Genomic DNA, 27961 nt, shown 5'->3' with positions numbered 1-27961 from the left:
GGCACAAATATGTACAATATGTAAAAAATGTGCATGTTGCTCATAGAGGAAAGAGCTCAAAATACAAATAAAAACAAACAAGTAAAAAATCAACGTGAAACTAACTTACTGAAAAATCTTGCAAAATACTTTGTGAAACTTAAAACTATATGAAACTATAAATTACGAAAAACAAATACTACATAAAAGATTTTTGTTATTTTTATTCCAACATGAATTAAAAAATATCCAGATTTACTGTGTTTGCATTGATAGGCTAACCCTTACTACAAACATCTAAACTTCCCATCATCATGTGTTTTCCTGGACAGCTTTGGTTTGTGTTTACTCCTCCATTCGTCCCTGCTTTGCATGAGGCAGCCAGCTGGGCTGCTCCGTGAACGCACCTCCCTCTTCCTGAGTGGCTTTTCTACTTTTGTCGCATACTGAAAGAGAGCTGTGTGGGTGTGATCAGCCTCAGTCCCCGGGTCAGCACGTTGGAAAAAGTGTCACTGAGGATTACATCAGGTGTAAAGCCCGAAACAGACTGTACTTGTTAGTGAAAAGTGTGCGTATACAGAGAAACAGCAGCACTATTTCCCACGGAGTAATCTCCCCAACAGGGCGGGGGTTGGGTGTTTTTTTTGAAGGGGTACCACTCATTTACTTACTCACACCTCCCCTCAGCAGCATCCTGAGTCAATCTGCTCCTCATTCTCACTGAAAACGAGCAACAGGTTGAGAAGCAGCAGCAGCAGCAGCAGTGTGTGTGTGTGAAGGCGAGTGAAGCCTACCATGCCGAGCAAAAGCCAATATCTGCGCCCCAGGCTGTGCACGCTGGAGAAGGGGGACAACGGCTACGGTTTCCATCTCCACGGGGAGAAAGGTAAGACCGGGCAGTTCATACGGTTGGTGGAGCCCGACAGCCCGGCAGAGACGTCGGGGCTCCGCGCAGGGGACCGGCTGGTGTTCGTGAACGGGGACGACGTGGAGAGCGAGAGCCACCAGCAGGTCGTGTCCCGGATACGTGCCACCGTGGGCCAGCTCGAGCTCATCGTGGTGGACCCGGACACAGAGCAGCTGCTGAAGAAACACAACATGAAGTGTCTGAGGGAGTATGTCACCGACGGTGTCCCGTTACCTTTTGACGAGGACGAGGTAGAGGAGGAGGAAGAGGAGGTGGTGGAGGTGGTGGAGCAGGAGGAGGTGGATGGGGAAGTCGACGGGACAGAAAACGGGGATGAGCGGCACGCCAAGAGGGACGAGGTGGAGGAAGAGGACGGGACACCCAGGGAGTCCACGCCGGTCCCGGAGAGTAACGGAGAAATTCACGGGCACGTCGAGAAGAAGCTGAGCATAAACTCTGAGAAGGTGAGTGCAGAAATATAGCAAAGTTAAATATGTGCAAGTACAAGTTTCCTTCCCTCCACCTACACTTTGTTTTACAGTGTCAGTGGGATTTAAATGCTAATATGACATTATAAGTGCCCTACTGACTGCATTATTGGGGGGAGTGTTTTCCTAGAAAGAATAGGTGCTCTGTGACAGTAACATGGTGAATATGGGCAGCTGCACCCACATGCTGCAGAGCCACCAGGCTGTGGGCAGCTGGCTGGACATATACTGTGGGTGAGAGGACAAACAACCTGGTTCAGCTTTGGGATCATGAAAATAAGGAACACAACTGGACCAGGATTCCCTCTGTCACTGTCAAACTGTTGCCCCCCCCCCTACCCCTCCCCAAATAACTCATTTTTCTTCCCCTGTTGCAACTGGCTTATAGTGGCTCAAAAAGCAATCACTTGAAAATGTGATTCTGTCTTTATTAAAGGGACCCTGCAGCTGTTTCTAGGGTTAAACATTAAGTCAGCAATAATGACAGACTTTCCGCAGCAGAGCAAGAGCAAAAAAAACAAAAAAAAACACTGAACAAAACAACACTTGGAAAAAAGAGGTGGTGTTGGGCCTTTGAATTGTAGCAAAAGCGACCATAAATATCTCACATTGCTAAACGAACAACAACAATCAACAACAGGAAGAAGTTTGGTGTCTTTTTCTGAATCTTCCAGGAATGAATACCACTAAATGATTTGTTTCAGACCTTTGATCTTTCTCTGTAAAACATTATGGGCACATTCTCGCTCCGCAGAGGCAACTTGTTGCTGTGTCTGCCCTTATTTTCTTCTACCATGCTGTCTGTGTGGCTGTGAATTCAGGATCAGGGTTCATTAAAAAGCACTTGAGGAGAAGAGGGTCCTCTCCAGTCTGGACCATCTGTGTCCCCTCGCTGCATCCTCCTCGCTGGATGTTTACCCCCGAGGCTGTTTGTGTCTGTGTCCGACTTTCCTGCTCGGTACATTGCTGTAGGTGGCCGTAGTGTGCACAACCAGCAGCAGTCACAAACAAAGATGGAAAAAAAGACACTAATGCGGTCATTTCTTTTTCTTCTTCCTTCCTTCTTCATCTAACAGCATGTAAACAACAGCCTGTGCATCCATGTGCTGTCCTGACCAGCATTTATATGATGTAATACCAGTGAAAACGTAAACAAAGATGTCCAGTGTACATTTTTTAATGATTCCTGAAACTGATAGGTGGTGACACTTTGACCTTAAAGGTAAACTGATGGCAGATTTATTAAAATAATATCTATAGTGAGATGAATCTGGCATTTTGGTTATTGTAATGTCGTTACGTAGATTAAATATTCTTTTCTGGTATTAAAACCTACATTTATAGAAAAGATTATTTTCATCTTCAGTTAATCTGCTGGGTTTTTTTTGTTTTTTTTAAATTTAGTCTATGAAATGTCATTAGAAAAGTTTAAAAAAAGGCCATCGCATGTTAGGAGAGTCCAAGGAGTCTTTCGATGTCTTGTTTTGTCCGACAAACAGTCGAAAAGCCAAAAATATTCACTTTATACTGATACAAAACACAGAAAAATGGAAAACTTCACATTTGAGAACCTGGAACCGGCAATTATTTAACAACTTACTAAACAACTTAAACAATTTATCTATTATCAAAACGTCTGCCAATTTTCTGTTCATCGACTTCATTGACTAAATGCCCCGCAACTAATGATTATTTTCATTATAGATTAATCTTCTGATTCGTTTTTTTCATTAATCATTTTGGTTTATAAAACATCAAAACAGTGAAAAACGTCCATCACAATTTCAGACCAAAACCCGAAGATATTAAATTTTCTGTCATGTGAGACAAACTCAGCAGCAAACTCTCGAACTTTAGAACCTGAAAGCATCACATTTTGATCATTTTTGCTTAAAAAAAGGATCTAAACAATGAATTGATTTTCAAAATAGTTGCAAATTAAGTTTCTCTCTACTGATTAATCTATTAATTGATTTATCGTTGCAGCTCTAGACTGACTGTTTCTGTTTTAGTTGTTTGAAATGCACAAAGAATTCCTTTCTGCCTGCTTGGTCATCATCTTCAGACTATTTTTATTTATAAGAAAGTCCTCACTAGTCCAGCTTTAGTCAGTAGGACTTACTCGTCTATCTCTAAACTCTGTCCTCAAATGAACCCAGATGCTCAAAAACAAACGTCCCGTCTCCTCAGCTGAAATGTCACGTTGTCATTACTGAAGCTCTGCTGAGTGCAGAGTTGACATTTATCATAGGTGACCACTTATTGCCTCCTTACATCCTCTTTTTTTTTAATATATAACTGCCTAATCACAGCTTTCACATATCCAGAGCGTGCTGGGCGTTTTGGAATTATGTTTCTGGTATTTAAAAGAGATATTTTGTTTTCTCTCACATGAAAACAGAAAGGCTGTGCGCTTGTGCAATGCACTTGAGCATGGCTGGGTTATGTTGTTTGTCCTAGAAATATACACCGATTGTTCCCGTGTTTACTCTCAATGCTCTCCACAGATGGCCTAATGGAGCTGCGGCAGTACAGTTCACACTGGCACGCAACCCAGAGGGAAGTGCTGTTGAAACAAACAATCACGCTTCTAACAAACTCATTTTCACCGCTTGGATTTTCATTTCTACGATTTCCCCAGAGTTTGACGTAAGGAGCCAAAAAAGCAGCACGAATAAACCTGGTTGGGAATTTCTTTCACGTGTGATGCAGGGTTGTGTTTATCAAAGAACAGTGTATACAAAACCAGGATTTAATGGGCTGAAGAAGTTACTTAGGGACTGAAGACATAGTGAATGTAAATTGGACTCGAGGGATGCAGTTTAGAGTCTTCAGTGTCTCCATGTTACAGTCAGAGGCACCTCAGGGTGTGTTTTGCACTGACTCTACTGTTTCTGGAATTTTCTCTCTACATCCTGTCCGGCATTCCTGTGCCCGAGCCCTGTGGCCCGGCCTGTGACACACACACACACACTGACAAAACCCTCACACACTGCAGACACACACACAAAGCGTTGGTTTAGCAGTCACACTGACATCCGCACGCCGGCCGTCTGGCCTTGTCTTTGAAGCGACACAAAAGAGGGTTCGAAAGAGCAACGCCCTCTCCAGAAGCCGAGGAGCCCCGCTCAAGGTTGCCATGGTTACGCTGATGTCGTGTGTGTGTGTGTGCGCAGTGCATGCGGGGTGTATGTATGTGTGAGGATGAAGGTAGGCGAAAGTGAGACAGCGCAGGCGAGGTGCGAGAACGAGCAGCGATGAAGGTCAAAACATGGAGTGTGGCCCGGGAAAAGAAAAGAAGAGCTGCTGTCGTCATCGCAGAACAAAACACACAAAAACACATAGTTGGTCGTCCAAAGGTCGTCTTTTTTTTCTCTTTTTTATTTACCAGGCAGTAAAATCTTTACTCTGCAAATTGATGAGTGTAGTGAAGGAGCAGTGACCGGCTCGTGTTACAAATCTAGATCCATCAACTCATCCAGAGAAAAACATCTTTGAAGTCGTGCAAAAACACCAAAAATCATCTGGTTCCAGCGTCTCAAACCTAAAGATTTTCCCAGTTTCTCAGTTTTATATCAATTTAAATGGAATATCTTTGGGTTGAGGACTGTTGATCACACAAAAAAGACATTTGAACACATCATTTTGAACTCTAGGAAAGTAATACATGTTTTACTGTTTTCTGCCATTATATAAACCAAATCATTAATCGATGAATCACTATTTCATACACAAACACACACCATTTTGTTAAATTAAACCCCTTAAAATCTATTTTTCAGGGGCTGGATTTACACTTACGACACTGCTCTTGCTTTTTGTTGAGTGATTCATTCAGATTCCAGCGAGAGAGTGTGAGAAGTGTTTGGAAGTCTTGCTGAATGACTGCTGACTGCTTACATAAGGCTGTCTTTAAACACTAATTACAGGAGAGGAAGAGAGCTTGTGTCAGATGAAATTGACTATGGTTAGATGAGATCTGGTACACGTAAGCAAGTGTGTCTAAAAGTGTGTGTGTGTGTGTAAGACTCTCTAAAAGTATGTATCACTCTGCATGATTTTACAGTATGGTAGAAGACACCCAGACTTTATGTTGACCTTTCTGTCGGTTGTCACTTCTCTCCTTTTAATCTGCACGTTCATAAAAAAAACTACTTATTAGAGAGCTTGAAGCTTCCCTCTGCTTTCACCACACATGCTTGGCTTTTTTTTTTCCATTGGCTTTACATAGAAAGCGTGGTTCCTTAACTGCATGGCACAACATGTTTTCCCTAAACAAATCATCCTCAAGCTGTTGTATGGGAGGATTCCCACTATATTTGTATATACTCCACACTATGGCCCTCAGTGCATGAGATGACAATGGTCTTCTTAATTTGTTTTTATGGTTCCAGTCAGTGAATATGTGTGTTGTTTATGCTTTCTCCCAAACTGGCAGAATGAGTATTGGCAGGAATTATTCAGGTAAGGGTTTTGCCCCAAGGGATAATAAAATCCATCCATGTGGCATTCCTATCTTGGATAGAATTACAGATTTACTTGAGTTTTGAGAGTTGAACTTTAACTTTTATGACGTCCACATTCATTTACAAGTGATGTAATGCCTTCAAGAATAGCCTGCGAATAAGATTAGCTGTTAATAGAATAAACGTCAGCTTTCTATGATTGTTTGTCATACATTAGAGACAGCGTGGCCACACCTTTATTAACTATTTGAGCCAGAACGGACGGAGCAGTGTTTCTGGCTGCCTGCTGCTGTCTGTCAGTGTCTTGGACTGTTCACAGACCCCAGGACATTTGTGCTGGTTTCCTGTCATTGTTTTTGGTGGAAGATTACCCCCACCTCGTCGTCTTGATCCTCCTCTCACCTCTCCCCCCCCCCCCTCCCCCCAGCCAGGGAGAGTCCCAGCAACTCATAGTGGGACAGTAAACTGTGGCTGAAAGGCTGGATAAATCATCACAGCATCACACAGACTGATCTGAGCAAATGTTGCAACTAAATGGCTGTATGAAAACAGGAGGTATAACATAATAAAATGTAAAAGACACTGGTTAAATAGCATGTGACAGACACTGAATCATGGTTCAAAGTAAACAGTGTTTCCAGCTGATAGTTTGCTGTGTTTGTTGATTTGGTTATCACTGAATCCATTGTCACAAAGCCAGGCATTGTTCAGGCTTTGTTTGGGTAATGGAGTGCGTGTCATTGTGTTTGTCTGACAGGATCAGATATACATCATGATTCATTCTATACCAGTCTGACTGGCCGCAAGCTGTCGCATGACATTTATCAAACAGTACATTTAGACATGCGTCGCATGTGTATTTGTTTTGTGTGGGTGTTTTCACGTCGATGTATGTACATGTGTGTGTTTGCATGTGCGTGAGAGAAAGTTTGGGAGTCACCCTTCCCTGCTCTTTGTTGATTGTTGGGCTGTGTGTTTCAGGGGAAATGGTCCACATGACAAGACAGGGTGGAGGGTGTCATGGGCTTCATTGTGTTTTGACTCGAGGATTTTTATGCATTTATAAATGCAACATGTTTCCCTTTGCCTTATTTGTTAATCAGAAACTAAAAGTGCAATTTCAAATGTGTTATGTAACACTTATGAGTGGAGAGGTAGAGTTGGGCGATATGTCGATATACGGTGAGATGATAGAAATTTGTCTACCAGCCCAGATTTTGCTGCCTCGTTTATATAGAGGAAGTTATCCTTTTAATATCTCAACCTCGGGGTCGTAAAATTAATCTCTGGAGTCACAAGATAATTAACAGGATCCGAAAGAAAAAACTTCACAAAACTGCACAAAATTAAATTACATTTTTTGATGTTCTAATCTTACCTTTTTTGTGTGAATTGCTGAATATTTTACGTCCTAAGACCTCTAAAAATATTTTTAAAAAACAGGTTTCTTTGCTTATAACCCAAATAAACAAAGGCTCACATGTAGGTTTTTAGGCAGTTTTAAGCCAAAAGGGTTGGGAACCACTGAGTTCAGGCAATGTTGGACTTAGATCAATGTGATGAAAAGCAATGATTGTCATTTAATTCTGGCAATAACAGACGTCCCAATGTCATTTTATCCTTATACACTTCCTTAATTGAACTTCCAGAAATCTTACTATATCACTCTATACTGAATCTTGATATCACAATGTATAATAATAATTACTGTAATAGGAAATTTTAATGATATCACTATATCATTAATATCGATACTGGGTAATATTGACTTTAACTAGCTAACGAGTTCATTCATTCAGCCAGGAGAGCCAAATTAAAATAATATAACTGTAGGGCTGAAAAAGGTAAGGTATGAAAAGGTAAAAGATATGAAAAAGGTCAAATTCAAGTCATACAACAACGTTACATAACTAGAATCACACTCTCATATATTATTACATATCATAGTAATATATTGTTTTAGTTATACTGGTATATCTTGTTATGTTTGTGGCACCAGCAAACATTTGCTTTACTTTACATACATTTTTTCTATCCAGTCACTTTCATTAGAGTCGCTGTTTTTGTGTGTCTTTTGGGTGGGAATCACTTGGTAATCATAATAAAATACTATTACAAAACATCGCCCAAGATAACACTAGCATTACCACACAGGCAATTCTGTTATTTGCAGTGTTTTGCAAGAAAGTCATGCCAGTGCATTACAAAATGTATTTAACCAAACAGGAAAACACATTTGAAATCATAACCTAAATGCCAAAAGACTTAAAAACCATGAAATGTTAATTTATTCGTGTGTATCAACTGTAAGTGCTTCCAGCTTTCCAAAATCTGACAGACAGTTGAGTAACAGTGTGTACCAAACAACATTGAGTATAAGCCTTTTGAAAGTACAGCAGAGAGTAGAGCGATGACAGGAAATGAAATGCAAAAGAAGAAGAGGGATGCTGCGATTGCATGGTCAGTGTTTAAACCCCTGTAGGCCACCAGGATGACCCAATACTAGCCTTTTAATGTCCACATGTTTACACGTGCCAGCGTTTAAATGTCGCACAGTCATAAACTGGCATATGAACTGCCAGAAAGCATAACAGTTATGTCTCGGACAAAAGAAGGATACAGTTCTACCACCTCACAAGAGAACAATATGTTGCGGTATTGATTAGGGGCGGAACGAATTAATCAATGGCGACCGTTTATTACAATTTATCATCTATGCAAATTATAGCGCTTTCACTGAAACTTCTCAGTGACGCCAGTGCAAACAACAGCACCACTGTCCTATCACCACAGCCAAGGCCACCCTGGCCCAGGTCAGGGGTGGAACCTGAACCCAGTGTGTGTGTGTGTGTGTGTGTGTGTGTGTGTGCGTATGTGTGTGTGTGTGTGGGTGGTGGGGTTGTTGGTGATTGGGTCCCATGGGATGCTGGACCGAGACTCTACAATGCCACATTCCATTTCCCATTCCATGCTGCTAAAGGTTCACCACCCCGGCCGGACAATGAGCCGGAGGGCCTCGCCCTGCCGGGGGTGGAGGGGGAAATGACTCGCTGCTCGCCCTGAAATAGACTCACCCCCCGCCATCCACCTCCCTTCCCACCGTACAAGACAGAGACGCCATACATGAGGTTATGGCTAAGACAGAACAAGTAAATGTACATTGTTTATGTGCTTAATTACACTTAATCAACAGAACCTGTGTAAGCTTAGGTAAAGATCAACATATCCCACTATTTTAAGTTTGCAATTATAATAAAAATGGCTCTCCTTGCTCCAATTTGCCAATTGGTGTTGGTATTTTAGCCACACTAGCTGTGTAGTTCTATGAATGGCAATGTTGATTGGTTGGTTGGTCAGTCCACCACAGTGGTCCAGACTGAAAAAACCTTAAAAGCATTGTATGTATTGCCATGAAATTCTGTACATACATTCATGACACCCAGAGGATGAATCCTATAACGAATGGTGTCTAAAAACTTCAGTGATCCCCTGACTTTTTCTCTAGCGCCAAAGTGATGTTGACGTTTGTGATTTCAACTGAAAAGTCTTGACAACTGTCTGATGGATTGCCATGAGATTTGGTTTTCCAATGACTTTTCATCAAGCGCCATCATCAAGTGAAACTTGTATTCAAATTGTCCAATACTTTTGTTTATACTTTGGTTAAATTCCTGAAAAACTAATGACATTTCCATCAGCCTCAGCTGCACTTGTATGAAGTGCTATTTAGCATAAGTTAGCATGCTAAAATGCTAAACTAAGTCGGTGAACATGGTAAACAATATACCTATTTAGCTTCATTATGTTAGCATTGTCATTGTTAGCAGGTTTTAGCTCAAAGCACCACTGTGCCTATGTACAGCATCACTAGACTAGCATGGCTGTAGACTCTTTTCTTATTTCTCTGGATAATACAAATAATCAACATACATTTAGTAGATGGCTCGCTGCTCTGTTGAGATACTTCCTGTGCAACTACAAAAAGAAACAAGCCTTTCTTTCTTGACTCATTATTTTACATTTCACTGGTTAATATAATTGCAAGCGGTTACCAGTCACCCACAGAGAAAATATATTAATTTTTCCACTAATAGTAGCCTCAATGATGCAACACAGCTGCAAGGCACGTTTTGAATAAAGGGCATGACTTTTTCTTCACTGGTAACTCTCAGTCTCTTGCCATCATTATTGGCCTCCACCTACATGTTCCACAAAGAGTTATGTGCAACATGTCCACATGAGGTCAATGGGAATTGTGCGCAACCATTCAGGCAAATGTAGAGATTTGCAAATTGAATGAGGGGGATTTTTTGGCTCCTACTTGAATTACATGAGTCCAACATCCGTGACTAGACAATAAATTAATTTTATTTAGTTGGTCCCTGACTGAAAAGTTGAATGAACTACTGTTGTTTAAACTGTTTTCTCACAGTAAATGTAATCTTGAGTGTGACTACAGCGTAGCGTATTGTCACTTCTGCTTTTACATGACAATGAGGTTCTGCTTTGTGAGACCCAACCTTCAGTATCTCAACTTCTTTATTTTCTGTGATGCCTTTCCCTCTTTCTCTAAATGCATTTTCCTACTGTGCTGTGTGTGAAAAGGGAGGGAGGAACTTGTGTTAGGGGTTGTTGGTCCGATGCAAGGGTTCATGTCTGCAGGGGTGGAGGGTCAGGGACAGGAAGACTGGCTGAGGAGATAAAACTTGTTGACTCCTTGGTTCGTGATAGGACCTAAACTGTCAGTCGGCGTTGGGCTGATGTAATGCATGGGTTTAAAAAAAAGAAGATGTCGTGGTGGACAGTCTAATGACGGCAACCTTTGAGTAAAGGCAGAATCTGCTTGCTCCATTTCCACAGATCTTCCAGAGATGCAAGGCCTCTCTGGTAATCCAGACCACTCCATTTGGTCTTATCAGTGTCTGTACCCCTGCTGTGATGACTGACATTACTTTTCTATTTTCAGGCCGTCCCCCTAAAGAGTCCATTGTAACGGGAACCCTTGGCAGAACCTTTCTTTGGTGTCTTTTGTAGAGCCAGTTTGTCCCATCCTCAAATGGAAGGGGGGACAGTAGGGTGCTTTGTTCCCCCCCTCTGCCTGCTTCACAGCTGGTTCAATGGTCCAGCTTGAAATCCAACACCCCCACCCTGCCTGAGAGAGTGGTGCGCTCCGTACACTCAAGAGGACAAAACTTGTGCTGTGGTGGTTAAAAAGGAACCAGGTTTACGCTGGTGAGGCCATCAAACATTTATTAAGTTTGTCCTTGAGGCTGTTAATCTCCCTCAAAACTACACATGACAATCACAAGGACTGCAAAGCCAATGATTTGTCATGTCACTGAATAACCGTGGTGCCTGGTAGTGTGTCACTTAGTGGTTATTCTTTATACTGATCAAAGAGGCCCCGTAAAGCCGAACTCATGGGAGAGCTGCCCTTGCTTATTAGAACAAGGGGAGGGGGGCGTGAAGTAAGCAGCAAAAGGAGAAAGACGTAGACCTATATGAAAGAGAGATTGCTTCAGATGACATATCTCAGCTGGGTGTAACAGGTTTCAGTTGATGATTTGCAAAACTTGTGAGTTTACTGGGTGTTATCAGCAGCCAAAAGCAGCTGTTTGGATAGAAGAAGAACAGCTGAAAAACGTCAGTGAAGCGTGAACGTAATAATAAACAATTAAGCAGTTCTTTTTTTTGTCCTGGCTTTGTCCAACAATAAGAGTAGTTGCGTCAGAAGCCCGGAGCTGTGCAGGAATGAAACAAGCCGACAGTAATAGATGTCCTACACTCTATGTGTGCTCCTTTTATTAAGGCCTGTAGTTACACATCAGTCCCCTGGCCAAGCATGGGGAAAATATGAAGTAACTGGAAGTCTGAGTGGCAGAGCTGCAGCCTCTGACTTCTCTCTCACACGAACAAGCACAAACACACGCTTCCTAACACACACATATATAGCACAGACTGCTCCTTCCATACCAGTGACTGAATCGCTCGCAGCTACGTTGCAGCTCTGTCGCACAGAATCAGCAGGAGAGCCCAGCAGATGCAAATCTCCGGTGGCTCCGGAGTCAGAGGATGATAAACATGATGGATGGTTATTATGGAGGTAGTTGGTTGCTTTTTAGTACTCCCTGGGAGGGTTTAGAAGATGCAAATCAATCATTCTGGCTTGTCAAACTCTAACCTGTGGATACCTCGAAGGCGGAATGAGGAATATGTGCTCCTTTTTCCAGCAGCAATATCCATGTAAATGTTGACATTTAATAACTTTTATTTAAGGGCTCATTCAAGTCTGTGTCATGTGCCCTTGCTGTTTTTGTTTTCACTAAAGGGTAACATGAGACAAAATAATTTGGTTAGCTGCAATACTGAGGCTACAGTAACCAATCTCATCCCTTAATCGTCACATGACCCATTAAGTTTATGTTCAAAGATCAATTGCATGATGAAAAATGACTTCTGGGCTTACCATTAAATTTTAAAACATTGCTTTTTGGTTACAAAAATGTTTTGTGCTATAATTTGTGTGTTAAATATTCACTGTTGCATTCCAGGGAGCAAAGACTTTCCAACAAGTCTACAGCCATGCTGGCGCCTCTGTGAGGCTGTACTTTAGGCACAGTGATGCTTTGAGCTAATTGTGTTAATTTCATCATGCTAACATGCTCACAATGACAATGCTAACATGCTGACGTTTAGCAGGTTTACCATGTTCACCATCTTAGTTTAGCATCTTAGCATGCTATCATTTGCTAACACGTACCAAAGATGAAGTACATTTGAGGCTGATGGGGATGTCATTAGTTCTATAAATCAAAATATTAGACTTTAACATTTTGACCTGATGGTGTCAAAAACTGCAAATGTGAACATGGTAGAGGAAACATCAGGGGATCACCAGAGTCATCAGGATTCATCCTCTAGGAGTCATGAATGTCTCTGCAAAATTTCATGGCAATCTGTTCAGTGATTGTTGAGATATGTCAGTCTGGACCACACTGGTGGACCGACTGGCTGACTGATAAACCAACATTTAAATTCAGCACTTCATTTTGACCCATTGGGGTTAAATCCTCAGCAGGAACAGCTCCATATTTATGTAGTTTGAGGTGCTGCAGCTGTGTCAGAGGCCTGTAAGTTGAACTTTGCCTCGCTATCTTATCTCCTGGTTATTTCAGTTTCCTGAGGAAAAACAGAAACAAGGCTAAAACAGGGTTACATGAACCTCTGAGGGGGGAACCTGTGAACTCTGCATCTTAAAAAGACACAGAGGAAACTGTGTACTGGAGCAGCAGATGCAGTGAGTTTCGTGAGACAGCCATGTGACTCACAAGTGTGTTTTGAGAATATTAAAATGTGCCCTGGTATTGTTTTGGAGCAATTGGTATTCAAAGCAACTGCTTATTTTTCGTTGCCAAAGCCTTTCAAAGTCTGTGGAGATAGAAACTACACTCATACATTAGTAGCCTGAAGGAGGGTGTATCTTAATGAAAGGGGCTGAAGTATGTAGGTAGAATAGACATTAGTCTCAGTAGTAACAAAATATGATGCAATAGTACTTTCTACAGATATTGGTATTTGAACTGTCCAGTGTTACTAAACTTTGTATCTCCCAGGTCAGTGTTTATACTGTTTCAGTAGTTGAATATTAACACACCAGTGGACAAGTTGATACCAAGCAATGTATCACTGACTCAAATGTAAAGTTTATAGTCAGTTCAACATTAGAATCACAGTCTAACTCATATCACCCGAGATAACAACACAGTAGTATCATGATACCTAGTAGGCTGTACTGCGAGATAGTCATATACATATACATATATAATTTCAAAGTGCACAATGCCACCATTGTCCCCATTATTCAAAATTTAAAGAGCCATAAACTGTTGAAAGACAAATCTGTCTTAAAACAGAACAGTTCAAGAGGTAAAATGTCTGTAGTGAAAGAAAGATACACGTTTGCCTCAAAGTAACTCAAACCTGTATGAGTGAAGCTGAACAGACAACTGAAAAATAAATTACTATTAAATCCAAAAAGCATTGATTTAATCTTGTTTAATCTGACCAAAACTCCAAAACCCAAAGATACTTAATTTATTATCACATATGACAAAGAAACACATTTTCACATCAATGTCTCACATTTGAGAAGATGGAAGCAGCAAGCATCTGACTTTTTTAACGATAAATCGATTATTGATTATTACATAAGTTGTTGATTATTTTTTTGTTGATCAACTAATTGGTGAATCGACTAATTGTTGCAGTTCTAGTCGGATTAGTGGTGAAACAATCAGCCAATTAATCAATAAATTTAGTGGTTCAAGCTTCTCAGTTTTATATCATTTGTAAACTGAATATTTTTGAGTTTTGGACTGTTTGTTGAACAAAACATGCACATTTGAAGTCAGGCCTTGTGATAAGCCTTCATCACTGTTTTCTGACATTTTATAGACTAGATGATTAATTGATTGATTGATACATAAGCAACAGATGAATCGATAATGAAAATAAGAATTACTAGCAGCCGTATATTGGATTATTGTAGTGTATTTCCAGGCTTTGTCAGACTGTCTTCGTGCCTCCTTCCTTCCTCTTCCTCCATCCAGCAGAGATAATGGATGCAAATATTAATTGCAGGCTGGCACCTCTAATATTTAATCTGAAACTGATTGGTTAATTGTGCTTCCAGCCTCCATTTTCTTCAGCTCACCATTCCTCCCTCCTTCCCCCTCCTAGGTTCAGCTTGTTTTACAGTATGTTTGAGGTTTAGACGGGATGAGTCTGAGTGTCGTCTTATAGCTTATATTTATGTTGGGGAACAGTGACGAGTTAATCCGCGTCAGATTTGCCTCATCGTCGCCCTAGTCAGCATTTCAGAACGACTCGTTAACGCCTGGCTTCCTTTAGTTAATGTCAAACACAGTGATGTCATTCTCATCTCTCCAGAGACATTGAGATGTCAATTTATCCACTTTTTTTCACACTCTTCATCCTCTAACCAATTGAAAGCCCTTTTTCCCATGATGCCATACTTGTGTGTATATGTGTTTCTCTTCATATGTTTGGGTGTGTTTTTATATTGATTTCTCTTTCATGTCAGGAAGTTGAGCCAGCGCAGAGGGAAGCATATTGAGGGAAGATGTGTCAACAGTTCCTGTTCAACACTTCCCTCCTCAGAGGGAAAGTTTGTGTCACTGACAGAATGTGTTCATCTCAAAACGCTGTTTTTCTGGGCAGAGAAGAACGTTTCACACAACAGAGAACTATGCGACTTTGATCTTAAAGGGAACGGTCTGAAATATTAACAATAGTGACAAGATCTTACATCACATTGAATGTACTTCAAATTATTTGCTTCATGGTTACAAAAACCCAGAGCAAGAATAGAGCTTTATAAAGGTGAGATGATGTTGTAGTAAAAATACTGGAACAACCATCACATTATGTGAGGAAGTCTAGTATTTTCACAGCCCTGCGGTAGACTTACTGTAACCAAACTAAATCTGAGGAAGTCACAGAAGTAGATGAATTAATCGGTGTTTTCCTTCCACATTGCATGTACTAGCTGATGCTTTTGGGTCTGGGAAATACTCTAAACAAAATAAAGAGGCTGAGAGGAAGTATACAAATGTTGCTGAATTCATTTGACTTCAGGACAAGTCTGAGTCTGTCTGACACAAATATTTAGTTTTACTCGCAGCGTAAATCAGGGAGCTTTGTGTGTTGATAAGGTCGTCCAGTGCATCGCTCTGCTTGAGCCACTGGCCTCAGCTGATAGTGTGTGTGGAGGAGGTAAGATATCAGTTTGTAGTTTACAGTACGTCCCCTGAATGTCCTTTTATGTACCCATTTCTTAACAGTATGTATGACATTATGGAGGACTGGCATTGTATTTGTTGTCTTGACTGGCATCAAATGCTTTGTCATTTTTTTTTAACTTAAAGCACACAAACACCTGAAGAAAGTTAACGAGGAAGTTAATTCGCACACACACACAAACATTTGACAAGTAGTGGGAATGAATCGCTGTGTCCTTCTTGCTTAGCCTCTTGGCTCATGTGTGTTCAGCAGATTCCACAGATTGCAGACGTGCGTGGAGATTCTTCTGCCCTCCACTCCTCTCTGACACAAACCTTCCTCTGTTGTCCCTGCCAGAGCCTCTCTCACCCTGTCTTCCTGCGCAGGGGTGCCTAACGTCAGCCAGAACGCCCGATGAGTCAGTGAGTCTGATGGCAGGGCTGCAGCGTGCGTTGATGGCACTTTTGGGTTTCCAAACGGGGCACATGGTTAACTAATTATGAATCATAGATAGTACTTGACTGCTAGTGACCGCCAATAGTCCTGTTTTGCTTATGAGTTCCTGTTTTTAAGAGTTACGTAAGTCACTGCATGTGCCTTGATCATTCAGCAATATGTTGTGGTGAACATCAGACTTCATGCATTACTGTGCAATCACACAGCTAAAGTAGAGCTAAATTCCAGGCTTTCAGAGGAGAGGAAGTCAGAAATATACAGTTGGAAAAGCCTACAGCACCGAAACTAAACATTAACTAAAGAAAAGACAGCTGATAAACGAAGGTTGTTTCACTTGAAGCTTGGGTGTAACACTTGACGGGGTGAGTGACGAGCAATCAAGACAAGCATTTTTATATAATCAGCACCAGTATGATGAAACTCCCGCTGAAGGGCTCTTATCAGCAACTCGTGTGATCAGAACAGTAAATGTTAAGCACACACGCCTGCTGCTCAGCTGGCTCTTGACGGAGACGGACACAAAGACGGTCAATCTGCATGACTGATGAGAACAGACAGCTGCTAGCAAAGCTGCCGTTACTGTGCAATATTTCCCATTAAGTTTTTTGTGAGATATTTTGATGTTAGGGTATGACCTGTGGTAAAGTGATGGCAGTTTAACATAGTTCAACATTCAACATGCTCATTCACTGTCTTGCGAAATGTTTTTACATTTCATACAAAAAGTGAAGTGTAAAAACGGCAATTCACCATGTCATGTGGCGTTTTTTGCAGGGTTCTTTCTTGGCTGGGACCGGTAACTCTCAACTGGTTGCCTGGCAACAGGTTTTTGGTGGTGCTGATAATGCACATTTTGTGATGTTTTGACAGAGCCGTGCTAGCTGTTTTCCCTTGTTTCCATTCTTTGTGCTAAGCTAAGCTGGCTCTAGCTTCATATTTACCAGACAATCATGAAAGTGATCTTCTCATCTAACATGCAGTACGGCAAAGCAAATAAGTACTTCCAAAAATGTTAACAAATCCTTTAAAGTATTAGATTTGGTCATGTTTGTAAAAATTATGCTTTTCTGCCTTAATACAGAAATGGTCTGTTAGAGAAAGAACATCTTATCCAACCTAATTTCAGACTCATTATTTGCCCAAATTAAATTATATTGGAAGGAAACAGATAAATTAAAACCTATAAGTAAAAACAAACTGCTAAACTGCTAAACAGCAGCGAGTGAGCACTACCTCTGGCCCTGATCACACCTGGCATTAACATGCGTCTTGGGTGATCCAATCACAAGTGGATAGTGCGTCACTTCATACCTGGCATTAGACTGCATCTCAAGTGACCACTTATGATCAGATCTCACTTTCCCATTCTTTGTACAAATAAACACGTACGTCATTTCCGTTTGCAAAGACCAAATGCGTTGTCGTTTTTTACCGATGGAAGACAGCAATGCACTTCCTGTGCCTAGTCTGCTGGAAATTAAAAGAAGTTTGCAAAGACCTTGGCACGCAGGTAAAATCAGAACTCTTTGGCCCAAATGGAAATCAGACAGTGTGTTTCAAATCCACTATTATTGTGGCTTCTTCTTGTTGTTTCACACTTTAATACGACACCGTTGGTATGCCAATGAATACGTACTTCCACTTACACAGATGACGTCAGTTGATTAGGTGGTCCTTTAATGGGGCACAGGACACATTCGTGTACACATCGCTAAAAGGATGTGGCCACATGCAGTCCAGACCACCTCTGAATGTGGTCTGACTGATCAGCTCTCAATGCATCTTGGGATTGGATCACCCAAGACGCATTTTAATGCCGGGTGTAAACAGGGCCTTGTCCCCCTTTTTGGTGTCCTGAATCCCAAAGTGGTCAAAGAACATCTGGAGAGTGGAGTGCAGTTTTCTGTTATCACATCATATGACTTCTAAGAAATTTCCAAGTTCCCAGTTTTCATTGACCACACTCTGGTATTTGGACTACAAAGTTTACAAAGTGTGTTCATGTGTTAGTTACATTGATGAATGAGTTTTTTCCATGCTCATGTTTTCTGTCATTTCTGGAAATGTGATAAGCTTGCTTCTCGGTAAGTCTACAGAGACAGAGAGAAAAAAGTTAATTGTTTTTGGCAGAGGTGGGAAGGGTGTTAGCTTAGAACAATTGTCTTACGTAATACATTGAAGTGACAGTCACTCATTGGTAGGTTATGTGTACATGAGAGAAGATGTTGAGTCACACTGCCTCACTTATTATAATGTCCACACTTCATCTATGTGCACTGGTGTTTTTATCTATCTTTAATCAATCAGCCTCCTGCCAGTATTTTCTGTAGAAAGTGACTCATTCACACTGATTTATTTATAGAGGTGGTTCATTGTCTTCGAGTGTACAGTTGACCGAGGGCGGGAGGACATAGCTGCTCTGATGTAGAGGGAGTGTCAGGTCTGATTCGGTCATAGTGACAAAGATTATTCTGACCAGTGCCGTCTCCTGTGCTTCTCTCCGTACTCTCATGTTTTGACCTCTTTGATGACAAAGCCATTAAAGCTCCCTCTGCTAAATAAAGAAACTGCTTCATCCATACAACGGAAGGGAGGTTCTGGGATTTAGGTAGAGTTTTTTCCTGGATGACAATATGGCTCTAACTCTTCCTGCCATCCCAGAACGGGACTGGACGGGACGGGGCGAGGGGAGGCGGTCAGAGGTCAACGCCCAGCTTCCATTGTCCTTCTCGGAGCCTGGATCGAGCAAGGCTGCCGACCTCACCGGAAGCGGTCCCTTCCTCAAGCCAGCAAGGCCAGAGCAAGGCAGACTAACCCCTGCTACCCCTCCCCAAATTCTCCACAAAACCATCCCAGCAGACCCCCAATCACATGCTCCCATTCTCCTTCCAAGACCCTCTTCCTTCCTGGCGAGCAGTAAGAGTCACGTGGAGTCAAACTGTAGCTATAGTTTACTCATGATTGTGAAAAACACAGCACACAACACATCAGCATGCAGCAGCAACCTGCATGTTCAACCTCGGATTCATATTCATGGTTAACGATTCTCTGGAGCTCTCCGTAATCTTTGTGCCTCTTGTCCTTCCAGAACAGACACCCATGGTTGAGGTATTTTCAGATGTTTTGGTGTATTCATGCCTGTCACATGCAGCGTATTAACATATCTGTTTTCTCTCCTCCGGCCTCTTTCAGGAGGAGGTGTGCACTGAACTGCGGCCACGTCTCTGCGTGATCCGGCGAGAGCCTAACGGATATGGCTTCAACCTGCACAGCGAGCGGGCGCGGCCTGGCCAGTACATCCGAGCTGTGGATGAGGACTCTCCAGCAGAGAGGGCAGGCCTACAGCCCCGAGACAGGATAGTACAGGTACCTTAATAAAGTTAATGCTACAACACTGTGAGACCATGCAGGGCTGCTATTCAGTATGATGTAATAAGGTGCTCATTTAAGAAAATTATCTGTTTTTCCTGCTAAAAACCAGATTAGATGAGTTGATTTTCTAATATTTGCACAAGAAATTTTGGGCAGTTTTAAGGAAATTAAAAGGAAATTAAAGTTTCTTGTTTCTTTACCTGCCCTAAAAGCAATATTTATAAGAAGTAACTGGTCAGAGTCCTTTCAAGTCACCCAAAAATATCCATGCAAATAGTGTATCCTGATAGTTCTGCCATATTTCCGCTCTGAGAAGCTTTTTTCTTAAGGGATAAAAATAGAGAAGAATAGTGTGTTGTGTAATCAAGTGTGTATAAAGTGTGGTATGAGATAATAGCCTGTTTATTTTCTGTTCATGCTTCTCCTGAGCTCAAATAATTCATTTTATAAGTAATTGATGTGATAACTTTACATTCACCAGAGCACTTTCACAACTGTCAAACAATTTCATGCTTCATTCATATTCAAAAACAGTGGCATTTTGTTTGTGTGGCCTTATTGTTTCATTATTTCCATTCTTATCTGTAGCCAGATATTGGGTTTTAAACTTACACTGTTGTGATGTCGGATGTCTATGTTAAACATGGTCAAATCTCCAAAACTTGAGGTGCACGTATGTAAAAATGCTCCCAGGGCCTCAACCTGCTCTGAACACTTAGTTTGCAAAGTTATCTCTACTTCCTCCTTGTGATGACATGGCATTGCTTGTACATGCCCACAAACGGTTGTCCATTTCATAGCCTGTGTTGCTAAGGTTGTTCCACAGATTGTTTGCATTGTCCACTCTCATATTTCGGATCATATTCAGACTCGAACATGTATGGATGCATTTGAAAAGTTTATATTTTGAGTAAAGAATGAGAAAAAGAAGTGAAATCCCACTACTACTGTTTGTTCTGCCGAGGGGCAGCTTTTGCAGTCAGAACAGAGTGTGCTCATCGGAAGGGAGGGACTTAAAGAGACAAGAGCTAAAACAGCCTTTTTCAAACAGAGGCTGAACTGAGGGGCTGTGTAAAGGGCCAGTATACAATAAATAATGAGCTTTTTGAACTGTAAATCATGCAAAGATGTAACAGTGGAGCCCCAGAATATGAATATAAACTTGGAAATGTGCAAGATATGTCCCCTTTAACATGTAAATAAATTATCCACTGTTTTAAGACGGAAAATAAAAGTAACAGTACAAGTTACTTTTTTCACCACAAAAAGTACCTAAATAACAAACAACATCTACCTTTAAAGTTATTATCTAAGTCAATCAGAACCGATTGATGTTGTACTCATAAGTAGAGAAGTGGTTGGATCTTTTAACAACTTTAACAACTTAACTGTGTGTTAAGATGAATGTGATGTGAACTAACAGCCACTGTGTGGGGTCTTAAATCCCCCTGGAGACACTGGAATAATCAGCTTCTTAGCTGGTCTGGGGTGTGTAGACTGACCAACTGAGAGGCATGTGTGAAGGAGCATAATTTTTCCTTTATCTTACAACAAATATATTACAAAAAAGTAGAATTGCAAATTTATTTGTCACCTGCAGCGGTTTTGACCTAAATTAACTCAGGAAATCTGCAGAATTTGTTCTGGTTTCTTATTAAAATGTTTGATAAAAGTTCCAAAATTTATTTAAAAAAAAGAAAATCATAGTTGCAACAATGTATTCAACAACACAATACAGTATTCAGCCCTAATATGTGAGGGATAGATTACCACAGATCCGCCTTTTTATTGTCCTCTAGCAGATAAAACAACCACACCTCCAGTGTTATTTAACAAGCAGAAAAAAACAGAAGAGACTCACAATGAACAAATCTCTGACTCATTTAGAGCAATTTTTTAACACGTGGGTAAATCACAGCAGCAACGTGGCCAACCGATGTGCACTATCACACACGTCACCCTTTACCCGGCAGGCGAATGACCGCATTTCACAGCAGAGCGTGTGAGTGACTGTGTGGAAAATACAAGAAACAGGAGTAAAATGAAGAGGATGAGGACAGACAACGCTGAGGGATTAAAAGGACTACAGGGTCTGCGTTAGTGCGAGTCTACAGAGGGGTTTTCAGTCCCCCAGAGGGCCCCAGACAGCCACACCACCCACTGAGGAGCGGGGCTTTGTGGGGAGCGGACAGCCATTGTTACTGCTGTTACTGGCCAAGCAGCTATTGTCTAGCTTCCTCTGTGGGACTGGCTTAGACGTGCAGGTCCACCCTATGACCTAAGCACGCACTCACACACACACACACACACACACACACACACACACCCTTGGAGACATTTCTCACATGCTTTCCCATGGTGATTTTATCCCAGAGCACTCAGCTGGTCTGGGAGGGAGCCACCTGACATGTCGAGTTACTGTAAACCAGAAAGTTGAGTATGGAAGTCTCTTGCAGCTGTCATAGTCAAAAATGTAAACATGATGGATATAATTTGATTGAAAGGACAAACAAAAAAATCTTTTTTTGGGACTATTTTGTAGACTACTGAGCACTTTGTGAATATTTCTTTGTAAGTCAGTGGTTGAAGGAATGTGTGTGTGCATACAGGATTTCCTTTCCGGGAAACTCTGGCAGACAAAGTGATAATATTGAGACAGAAATCCTGACAGTGATAAAACAGTTTGTTCACTTCTGTGTGAGAACAAAGACAGACAGCCCAAAAAAAGAAACAAAAGAATCTCTTTCTCTCTCTCTTCCTCCTCCTCCTCCTCCTCCTCCTCCTCAGGTGAACGGTGCGTCAGTGGAGGGGAAGACGCATTCAGAAGTGGTGGCTATGATTAAAGGAGGTGGGAATGAAACCCGTCTGCTGGTGGTGGACCCCGACACAGACGCCTTCTTCAAGAAGTGCCGAGTGGCCCCCACCTCGGAGCACCTCACCGGTGAGAGGACGCACAAGCAACAAGATTTCACTGTCACTGTGAAGCAGTTACTTTTCTATCTAATCCGACAGGAAAAGAGTGAATGACTGCAATTATCTCGTAATGTTTCACTCCAGGTTCATTGTCAGTCAACAGTCTCTGTTATTGACATTTTGTAAACACTACAGACAACATATTGTCTCCTCCTGCTGTCTTTTTGTCTCCACTAAACAGCAGCAGATTAAAAGTCTGTCACACAGTGTCTTGGCTCTGCCTTTCAGTCTCTCTTCTGTCTCTGGTTCTTTCTTTCTGTGCCAAGAAACACAGACAGACAGAGACGGACACTGAGCACATCCATTTCCTGCCCCCCTCATGTTCATGCCCTGCGGAGAAAGTTCATTTTTTAGACCTAAATAGATCAGATCCGACAGATCACAGTCAGATTGCGCTGAGTAAGAGTGTTGTTTGTGAAGAGCTCATTGAAGTTTTATATTACAGTGTAACTTTACACTCAAAAAATATTATGAAAGGGAAAATATTATTAAAAAAAATGGATACATTACTAATTCAAGGGCAGCCCTGGAGGTGGTGGGGATTCAGGTCCTGGTGTAGCTGCGAGAGCCACCAGGGGGAGCCCTAGCACAGTCTGTGATTTGGTTTCTGTGTGTGAGGAGCGGAGGTCCCTGCACGGCCCTGCGGCTGATCCTCAGGCAGGTGGTGTGTGTCGTTTGCTTAGAGACCTCTCATATAAACATGGTGCTGCCAGCTGTTGGCATGGCTACCTCCGTATCTGGGGCAGAGTTGTTAGGTGAAGTAATAGCATGCAAAATAAACAGAAAAAAATTGATTTTTCTTGAGTTGATATTTGAGATATTACACTCGTTGGCGTTGATCCCTTGAAGATTTGTCCAAGTGTTCTCAGTCGATTATTAATAGATTAGTTAGATCTATTAGCAGGCATGTGGATGACATGACCTGTGTTGTGTTCTCTTGTGCCGTGGACCGTAGCGGGGGCAAAAGAGGAACTGAGAGGCAGATGTTTCAGAATTTCAGTCGCCCTCCAGTCCCAGATTTTAAAAAATAACGTCCTACAGGGAGAGATTCCAGTGAGGTGTTTCCCAGGTAACTGCCTGCACTTCACATGCTGCCCACTCACGAGGGCACCTGCCTACACTGACTGTTAACTTGGACACACATGCACACACACACACACAGACACACCGCCTTCTCTCTCTGGCCAGCGCCTTTGTTTGGTTTCCAAGGCTCCAAGTGGCCTCTCAGCCTGGAGCTGAAGTTGGGACTCCTCTCAGAATCAGAGGCACACACACACTTACAAACACACATACTGCATAGACTTGAGCAGAACTCGAATCTCAGATTAAGTCCTGCAGCAGCTGCTATCTCCTGTAATAGGTCATCATTAGCTAGAAACACCTTTCAGCTGTGCAGAGGAGCAGAGGGATGGAAGGTAAGGGATGTGACAGATGTCTGTGATGACGGGATGTCTGTCTGTAGCTTCCACCTCTTTATTCGAGGTTTAGATATTGTCTGTATTGTGAGAAAACATGGTTTTCCAGGAACATAAATGCATTTCTATGACAAAAAAGCAAAAAAGGCAGCAGCTATTTGATATGTAGAAGGATGGATTCATCGGAGGAGCAGCAGCTAAGCAGCGTCAGTGAACATCTCATAGAAGATGAACCATGTGTGAATAATAGATGATCTGCTCATACATGTGCTATGTAATAGAGTAGGTGTTAGTGGAATGAAAGGTGAGCTGCAGACTCTTGATCTAGCAGAGTGGAGCTCTGTGCTCTGATGGTTCAGGACTGAAGGAGTGAAGGTATCATCACAGCAAGCAACAGTGAGACATTGATGCTGACAAACTGAGGTATATTTTTGGACTCCCTGACTGATTCTTGTGTGATTTCCTTGTCTGCAGGTTTGCTGCCCGAGCCTGTCGTTAATGGAGGAATGGAGGAGAAGGTAAGATTCACCAGCGAGAGAGAGAGAGAAACACAGGACAACACTTAAAAGTCTTTAGAAATATCATTTGCTTTGGAAATCTGCTTTAGTCCAAAGCCAAAAGTAGGATTTTGGACTTTGAAGTTGTCAGCCTCACACAGCAGCTACTTCCCTCCTCACTGATGGAGCCTCTCCTTCCTGGCAGAGAGGAGGTCAATAACAGTCAAGCCTTCTGCTCTGAATACTCTGTAGTTCCTCTTGTGGCACAGAAAACCCAGCAGGCCAAGGTCAAACTGCGTTTGAAGGCTTTTTTCAGGGTCGGTTTGCCACTTTAGAGAATTCAGGCGCTGGTGAAGTGAGTTATCAATCACAGAGGCGTACGTGGACCGGATAGACTTTCCTGCAATTGTCTAAAACCTTCTGGTGTTCATTGTGTGGTGCTGCAGTTTGTAGAAAGCCCCACCCAGCTAGTACTCCATTAACTTTGAATTATTTGAAAGTGTTTAACCGAGGCAAGCAATAAAAAAACAAATTCATCCAGCAGATTTAGTTGCTTTGAGGCGAGATGTAGAGAATGTAGCAGCTTCATGTTAATCCTGCTGAAGTATTTGGGCGTAAACTCAAAAGAGACACACTGACTACCACTTACTGTAAGAGGCAACACACACACAGACTAATCCTATACTGTATACTTAAAAAAACAGAAACTATATGTGTGTTTGTGTGTAAGCTCCTGTTAGTTGTTGGTGGCATGACAGGAACACTTTTTAAGGGTCTCTCCAGTTACCAGAGTTTCTAGTTCCCAGGTGAAAACACTAGACCTTTATGTAAATCGCTGTTGATAAGAGGAGATAATTCCTGGTTTGTATGAAGACATCACAACACAAACTAAAAGAAACTGTAGTGACCGTGGCTGCCTTCCGTCTGCTCGGGCATTTGGCCAAATATGCAAAGTGAAGCCTGACCCGGGCTTCCCGTTACTCAGGGACTGTATGTGCAGTTGTGAAGGTCTACGTTCCATGTATTGTTGCATAACACATGCTGGTTAAAAGGTTGCAGAGCGGGGAGGGGAAGGGGAGGGTCAAGCAGAAGTCGTCCACGAGGTGAAATGTGCGGCCTTTAGAGGAGCAGCGGATTAAAAATGGTTGAGTTTTAACAGGTTTTACACGCTTATTGTTCAGTGAGCTGCAGCCACTTTCACTGAGGCTGCAGGAGCTTAAAGTGCTTGTCCTGCAAACTTATGAGCTCATTCAAACTGCTGGAAATCGCTGAAAGTGCCGGAAAACGACTGAATGAAATGATGAGTGAATAAACCAGGAAGAATACTTTCAGTATACTTAGAAAGCACAATTTAAAGTGCTTTTGCTGATTTCGGGAACTGCCGAATGCCATGGAAAGCTCACAGATGTATTAAATAATTCTTATTAGTGATTCCTAGATTACCAGACATGTTTAACAGTGAAATAGCTATTAAACAAAAGGAAACTATTTAGGAATTACTTTATACTTGTACTACAGTATTTTTGATTTTATGAAACTATATGTTTGAAAACAGTCAGACTGTTGATGCCACTTCTCAGGCGCCTCTAAGAATGTCACACATAGAAAAAGAACAACTCAAATCTAAGGCGGCCTCCCTGTGGTGAGGTCCTGTACTGCACCAAGGCTGGAAAAAAGGATAATATTGTAGTTTCACATTGACGTAAGGTTCACAGTGTTGTCTGTGCATTTAATAATATGTCAGCAAATGTAATAAAGTGATGCTAAAGTGCATTTGTGTTTCCAGGTGAACGGTAGAGGGGCCAAAGAGGCAGAGAGGGACTCGAAGCTGTCCGTCAGTCCTTCTCCATCCAACGCCTCGTCCAACACCTCGCTCACAACCCCACCCACAAACACCCCACCTGAGGTACGTCACAGAAAAAAATATCCTACAGGACAAGAATCGCGATGTACTGCTGCATCTTTAAAAGTATAACGTGCAATTTTCTCTGTTTTTCTTCAGTTGGTGATCACAAACACCATCCCAGCTCTCAACCTGACCCTGCAGCAGGTCAAAGAGCGCGCCCACCAGAAGCGCTCCAACAAGAGAGCCCCGCCCATGGACTGGACCAAGAAAAATGAACTCTTCAGCAACCTATAGGGCATCTCAGCTCCCCTCTCACACACACACACACACACACATACACACACAGATTTTTATTATAGATATCAGAATGAATTTAAAATCCTTGTATTATTATGACAGTTTAACTATTGGCTGCAGACAAATTCAAGCCTTTCTGTGAAATATAGTATTCTTATTATTCCTCTTCATGTTATTATATTACACATATTATATGTATAATGTGCTACTAACGATGAAAGATGTATATGCCAACGAAAGAGAACTGGACCGTGATGACAATGTGTGTTTGCGTGTATGTGTGTGTGTGTGTGTAGCCATGCCCAGTGTGTATGTGCATACTTTCCTTCATGAGTGTGTGTGTGTGCATGTGTGTGTGCTCTCAGTGGACCCTGACAGTCCCTGCTGGTCAGAGTCTGGTGCCTGTGGAAAACAAGGTGGAGGAGTTTGATCGTCACCCTAAATTTAATGACCGGCTCCTCCGTCTGCTTATCTGCCTTTTAAAAGTTTCTACTAACATTTAAAATATTGAAGCGTCTTCTTGTAGAACGATAACAGGACCAGGCACATGCTGTAAAACCAGCCTGACAATCATTTCATCATTTATCCCCCAGTTTATCTTGTTTTTTTCCCTTATTATGCCTGACACAGGACTGAGTTAAATTCACTTTCAGGTCATTTAATTCAACATTGACAGTAATGATTTTAATTGTGTAGATATTCACTCTTAATAACTTCCTTACATATAATTTTTGTGATATTTTTAATAATTAAATGATCCTTAATTCAGATAAACATCATTTCATTCCTCATAAAAATGATTTCTTTTGTTTTTTGAAAATACACACTGATGGCTTTAAACGGGAAAGTTTTTAAAGGAGATTCTCTTATAATGTGCTGTACATATATATAAAAATCATATATCGTGTATATTTTTACATTTTTGATAAATATCCCACTCTGAAAGTGAGTTCAGCCTAACCCTGTGTTGTTACCATGACAACCACCGTTTATCCATACTTTGTCTCTGGACACATTCAATGTGAACTACAGTTTATGAGTAACTTATACCGTCCACACTTTGCCATCAGGCCCGCTGTGAATGGCCGTTCAGTTCACATAAACACTTTTATTGCTCCTGGAAAAAATGCTTTGTGAGATTTTCTTTTCTTTTTTTTTTTTTTTTTACATGTTTCTATTGATGTCTTAAAAACTTAACTTTGAGATCATGCATGTCTGAAAGAATGTCTGTGCTTCACTAGATTTGATACTGAAGTATTGAGACCAGTGATGCTTTTCGAAATGAACGATGGCTTTATATGAAGAGTTGTTTTGTAGCTTGTGTAAGCAGTGAGCAGATCCTTTACTGTAATAAATCAATTATTACAACCATGTTATCCTGGCTGGATGTTGATTGTTATTCAGTTATATGTGAAAAAATACATTGTAGTGAAGCTGTGTTGACACTAGAGCTGCAACGATAAA

The 27961-nt window shown here is 41.6% G+C and overlaps 1 protein-coding gene across 1 annotated transcript; it reads left to right on the top strand.

Moving 5' to 3' along the window:
• Nucleotides 1-416: 416 nt before the first annotated feature.
• LOC137200853 (Na(+)/H(+) exchange regulatory cofactor NHE-RF1-like) lies at nucleotides 417-27873 on the top strand. Its single transcript, XM_067615535.1, has 6 exons — nucleotides 417-1350; nucleotides 19290-19463; nucleotides 22257-22410; nucleotides 24332-24375; nucleotides 26141-26260; nucleotides 26357-27873. Exons 1-6 carry the CDS (start codon nucleotides 775-777, stop codon nucleotides 26492-26494), a joined length of 1206 nt encoding a protein of 401 aa, XP_067471636.1. The 5' UTR covers nucleotides 417-774; the 3' UTR covers nucleotides 26495-27873.
• The last annotated feature ends 88 nt before the right edge of the window (nucleotides 27874-27961 follow it).

The sequence above is a fragment of the Thunnus thynnus genome, chromosome 17, assembly GCF_963924715.1.
Source record: "Thunnus thynnus chromosome 17, fThuThy2.1, whole genome shotgun sequence".
Taxonomy (NCBI): Eukaryota; Metazoa; Chordata; class Actinopteri; order Scombriformes; family Scombridae; genus Thunnus; species Thunnus thynnus.
Note: the sequence above shows the minus strand (reverse complement) of the source record. Positions and strands in the feature narration are given on the sequence as shown.

Excerpts from the sequence above, each read along its gene's own strand:
- LOC137200853 (XM_067615535.1), top strand. The coding sequence starts at position 775 with ATGCCGAGCAAAAGCCAATATCTGCGCCCCAGGCTGTGCACGCTGGAG. Across the intron at positions 24,376-26,140 it reads ATGGAGGAATGGAGGAGAAG|GTGAACGGTAGAGGGGCCAA; the intron begins GTAAGATTCACC and ends TTGTGTTTCCAG. Across the intron at positions 26,261-26,356 it reads CCACAAACACCCCACCTGAG|TTGGTGATCACAAACACCAT; the intron begins GTACGTCACAGA and ends GTTTTTCTTCAG.